General features: G+C 35.1%; 2 protein-coding genes across 4 annotated transcripts in view; both read right to left on the reverse strand.

The window, feature by feature from the left end:
• Positions 1–788, reverse strand: part of LOC137630614 (uncharacterized) — an 8,061-nt gene extending 7,273 nt beyond the window's left edge. For all 3 annotated transcript variants that reach the window (XM_068362214.1, XM_068362213.1, XM_068362216.1), the window contains exons 1-2: positions 648–788; positions 1–141 (exon numbers count right to left, since the gene is read on the reverse strand). The exon at positions 1–141 is cut by the window's left edge and continues 51 nt beyond it. The gene's annotated coding sequence lies outside the window, so the exon portion shown is untranslated. The remainder of the gene's footprint in view (positions 142–647) is intronic.
• Positions 789–909: 121 nt separating this feature from the next.
• On the reverse strand, positions 910–4,482 carry LOC137630613 (uncharacterized). The gene is made up of 2 exons (XM_068362212.1): positions 4,113–4,482; positions 910–2,430 (listed from the first exon to the last, which is right to left on the reverse strand). The coding sequence occupies exons 1-2, from the start codon at positions 4,246–4,248 to the stop codon at positions 1,913–1,915; spliced, it is 654 nt and encodes a 217-aa protein (XP_068218313.1). The 5' UTR covers positions 4,249–4,482; the 3' UTR covers positions 910–1,912.
• Positions 4,483–5,000: the final 518 nt, after the last annotated feature.

Consider the following 5,000-nt stretch of genomic DNA (forward strand, 5'->3'; position numbering starts at 1 on the left):
GTACTCGAATCAAAAGGGGCAGGATATGCGAGATAAGCATTTTGGTTTTTCCTGAATTTCCAATGTATCCTCCAATGTAGTCAGCTGCTTACTAAGAAAGGAATTCATCTTCGTCACGTTCTTATGCAGGTGTAATCGTCACTGCAAAGGAATAAATTGTAATTATGAATGCAATGTTCATTGTATGCAGTAATTGGCCAGAGGTACACTGTTAAAAAAAACCGTAAATTTAATTGGGAATTCTCCGTGAAAATATACGTTTCTCAGCAGTAATTCAGTAAAATACAGGTGACCGTAATTTTTACCCTACTTTGTTATCATCGTTTACGGGTTGGTGACCGTAATATCACACCTTTACGTCAATATATCAGTTTTTAAAACGGTAAATGCCTGGCAACATTTATTCCAGGATTTTTACAGTTTTTTTTACGGCAAATTTTTAACAGTGTAGCCTAGCCAGGGTTACATAATTAAATACTGAAACCCCTTTATTTGTTTTTAATTAAGTATCTTGATACAAACAATGGCTACAAATGTTCCATAAACCTGAAATGAATGAAGAACTTAATTACGGGAATTTATTCTAGTGGCCAATATAGTGAAATCGGCTTTATTATACTGTATAAATATAATTTCTTTTAACTTACAAACTTTCCTCTTTCAGAGACGAACTTCTCTCTTCCTTCAGAGGATCAGCAGCATTTATTTCTTATGTTCTATAATGCTTTTTGGTTCCTGTCCCGGACTGGATACGGGCACCTGCTAACTGGGACATTGGTCTATGCAAAATATAGAAATTGAAATAAAGCCAAACAAAGAGCAAAATACATTAGATAAAAGAGGGGAGTACTAATATGATCCTATTCTATAGGGTCCCTGTTCATAATTTCACGTTGAGTTTGCTATTACTTATTTTTTTTATTTTTTTTTTTTTGAAGAAACAGTTTCCGATCTATCAGCAATAAAAAAAACTCGGTGATAGCTGGAACATCTATGTCTACCTGCTTATTAACTATTCCAACATTTGATTAAAAGTGTGAAACTGAACATGATATCATAATTAATAGGTAATCCAGAAGATATTTGACAAGATTTAAAAGTTGACATTCCCAAATGCTAATTTAGCTGCCAGATATTTCATAGACAAGATTGGGGACTCAGGAATTTCATCTTAGCATGGAATCTTTTGAGGAGATGAAGGTTAGAAATAGGTACCTGACCACATGGATGCCCAAATATCCATGTAATGAGCTTAAGATTTTTATCTCATTTGTAAGGTGATGAATTTAAAGGCATACAAGATCTATACCATTTCTATTACTGTGATGCTTCAACTCCTTCTTAAGTTGTCTTTAGGTTTTATGAAGAAATGAAATAAATATGTTCAATTCATCACGCTACTGAGATATCCAAATAGGACTTCCTTATCTACTGAGTGTTTTTGTGGTACAGCAAGACTTGGTCAGTCTATAAGAGTCCTTATTTTCCTATTTTCAGAGAAACCAAGATAAGACCAAGATAAGAAAATACTATTGTGAAACGTCTAAATATGTTTTGTTAGTTGTCTTCTGGCAAGTCATAGGCAAAAGGGGGAAATAAACCCCCAATTTTCCTATTTTCAGTTAGTAAGTCCTCAACGTCAAGTGTCTTTAGTTTCAAAGACAGTGAGAGTCTTTCAAAGTATACTTTTAACTGTTTTTCTGTCTATCAGCTACAAAAATACAACTTTCTCTATTTTCTTTTTTTTTTTTTGGGGGGGGGGTTTAATGTAAAAAAGTGATGTAATCGTGCAGGGTTCAGATGGTCTGCCGTTTGCAATATAATTCCGTATATACAGTCCCTTGTCAAGACCTCAAAACTGATAGCTCACAATCCAAATTCAAAGATTTAAAGGAGATGCGTCATGTTAATTTTACAACTCTGATGATATGGAGAGCGTACGCTCTTTGTAGATCTTCAAACTCTCTCTTAACTTTTCAATGTTTGCTTTTAATCTCTCTGATTCTCTGACGAGCACTTCTTTCTCTTTCTTAGTGATTTCTACTTCCTTTTGTAAGAGTTCCATCTGATGCTTTGCTGTGTCCCTGTGCACCTTAGCTTGAATAGCATTCTGACGCTTTTTCTCAAGAGTCTCATCTTTGAATGGCTGGGAAATCTCATACAGTTTATTCTTCTTAGGTCTCCTCTCCTTAGGCAGTAAAGGGCCCAGCGAAGCTTCTGATTTTGGTCTGCGACCTCGTCTCCTTTTTGGGGGTTCTGTTACTTTGGTCGAGTCAAAAACATCTTCAGAGATGTTTACACTTTCTCCGATCTGGATACTCTCTGAAGTAGAGGAGCTGGGATTTGAAGCGTCGTTGCTTTCTTCAAATTGAAGGTCTACGGCGTCAGGGAATAAGTTTTCAAAAACATCTTGTTCATCAATTGAGAATCCTGGAGAATGGAAGGAGAAAAAATATATCACATCTATACCAATAATACTTAACCCTCTTATAATCAAATAAGAAAAACTAAGTGTACCTTTGACTTCTGTCACTTCTCATAAACTCCATAACTTATAGCGTAAGTAATTTTGCAAATATCTTACACCACAAAATTGAGCCCATATCCTAAAGTAATACCTTTAAAATTTACAAGAACTGTATGCAATACAAAAAAATACTTATTTTGAAACATAAAAGGTAAAAATAAGGAGAGAAAAAATTGACACAATTATTTCTAACAAATTTTGAGTTGATTTCCAGTCCTTAATAGGTATAAAAATATATCTATCTCATATTTCCCAAAGAGGGGCAATATTCAAATAGAAAAGGGGACTTATTAGTGCCATATAACCATAATAATTTGAACAAATAGAAGACTGGTGCCAAATGTCAAAATTGGAGTTACAAACTCGCAGACCCTGTTACCTAGGGACAGGGGTGGTTGACGGTGTCTATAACCTACCTGCCAGTCATAGACATCTATTGCCTGGTCCTCCCTGGTCCTAACTTGATGAAGAGCCGGTTGGACGTTGATCGTATGTATGCAAGACATTGTCTTGTCCTTTGTCTCTGCCGCTCTCACTCTCATTTTCTCTCATACAGAATATTTATATATACGTATGGTGAAAGTCTCTCTCTCTCTCTCTCTCTCTCTCTCTCTCTGTCATATATATATGTATATATATATATATATATATATATATATATATATATATATATATATATATATATATATATATATATACACACACACACACACACACACACACACACATATATATATATATATATATATATATATATATATATATATATATATATATATATATGGCCAAACCCCAAACATGATTAAGGACATGTCTGAGGCCTTTGTCCTTCATTGATGTCTTGTTGCCAAATGTTTGCCCCTAAAACTCAATATTTGGGGCAACATCCTGACAAAACTGAGCAACTAAAAGTTGTTAATAATTGTGTGCTTGGTGTTGAGTAGAACTGTGACAAAGAGGTTAGGATAGATGAAAGTTGGGGCTTTGTGATTTGAGGTGGTCTGGTCATGTGAAGGAAATAATAGGATGCAATATGTTAAGTGGTTTGGTCATGCTGGGAAAACAATAGGATCCAGAAGTATGATTATTTATAACATGTAGGAGAATAGTGCAATGTCTATGGTAGTTCAATGCGCTGATTGTAAGTCTTCTGTGAGAGCATATAAAGCGGCAGATTTTGAGGAAAATTCCTCTTCAAGGGACCCATCCAAGATTCGGTGATTAAGGTATGTGTATTGCCGTAACTGGGATTTTACCATTTTCTATAGCTAACTCCAATCAAAAAGAAAAAAAATGTATAACAGTGAAATAAGGCTAAGAGGACGTTTCTGAAACATCTCAATAATTCTAGGAGTGTTTTTGATTTCCAAAGATAGGAAAAGTAGGATAGAAATATGGCCATTAACGATTTCAGAGGTTTTTTTTTTTTTTCTTCTTCTTTTTTTTTTAAGCCACAAACGTGGGTTTAATGCGATTTTTATGCTAGAACAGATCAACCAACTTGAACCTTACATAACGCATAGGCTATAATACGTATGCATGGCGACTAAGAGAGGCTATGTTGTCGAAACGTAAAGCTTCTTACCTTCTAATGTGAAATTTGAGCAGACGTCCAGTGACTCAACAAGGACATTGTCTTCGTCTTTGTCGAAGAACTGGAGAGTGAGCGATTCTCCGACTTCATCAAAAACATCATCCGTTTCGAAGGGCGAAGAAGCCATGTGACTCACAGGGATCCTTCTTCTTTCCTTTCGACTTTACCAATCCCACTTTATTAGAGTTTTTTTCAGGTTTGTAAATAAAAACGTATGGAATAACGATAGAACGCGACCGATAGCAGAAGCAGAGCAAAGCACAAGCGTTCATACGTTGTCGTCAGGATCTACTGAAACCGAGTACACAGACAGACACACACTCTCTCACACTATCGTTAGTTCAACTACGGTCCAGGGGTTCCAAAGAAGGACAGCCAACTGTATGGATAAGAAACACTACTAATATCACTGTATAAGTGAGAAACATGATAACAAATTGTTAGTATTGAAATAGCAATCCCGTGGAAAAAAAATCTTTTTCATTATACACAAAGGATTTAAATGTCAGCTACACTTCCTGATTCTCCAATAACTTACTAGTTATGATTCTATGTGATTCTTAATTATTATCATGATAACGGTATAACACCAATTGCACCTTGCTTCATTTCAATTCTAATTATTTTCTATACAATTAATTAAACTATTTACAAATACATTTACATGCAAGAACGTATGTATGCATGTATGTATGTATGTACTTGTATAACCACCAGAGACTTTCAATTTATTTGTATACGTATACTCGCATCTCCCCCAAGGAGGGCAGGCTAACCAACCTATCTCGAAGTCCCCGAAATATAAATGGCTACACCCAATGACACATATATACGTAAACGGATAAATACGTTTAAACGGAATAGTACGTTTATATATTA

The sequence above is a fragment of the Palaemon carinicauda genome, chromosome 38, assembly GCF_036898095.1.
Source record: "Palaemon carinicauda isolate YSFRI2023 chromosome 38, ASM3689809v2, whole genome shotgun sequence".
NCBI lineage: Eukaryota > Metazoa > Arthropoda > Malacostraca > Decapoda > Palaemonidae > Palaemon > Palaemon carinicauda.

Coding starts and splice junctions, on each gene's coding strand:
- LOC137630613 (XM_068362212.1), bottom strand. CDS start 4,248: ATGGCTTCTTCGCCCTTCGAAACGGATGATGTTTTTGATGAAGTCGGA. Junction 2,431..4,112: donor CTCAAATTTCACATTAGAAG/GTAAGAAGCTTT, acceptor TCCATTCTCCAG/GATTCTCAATTGATGAACAA.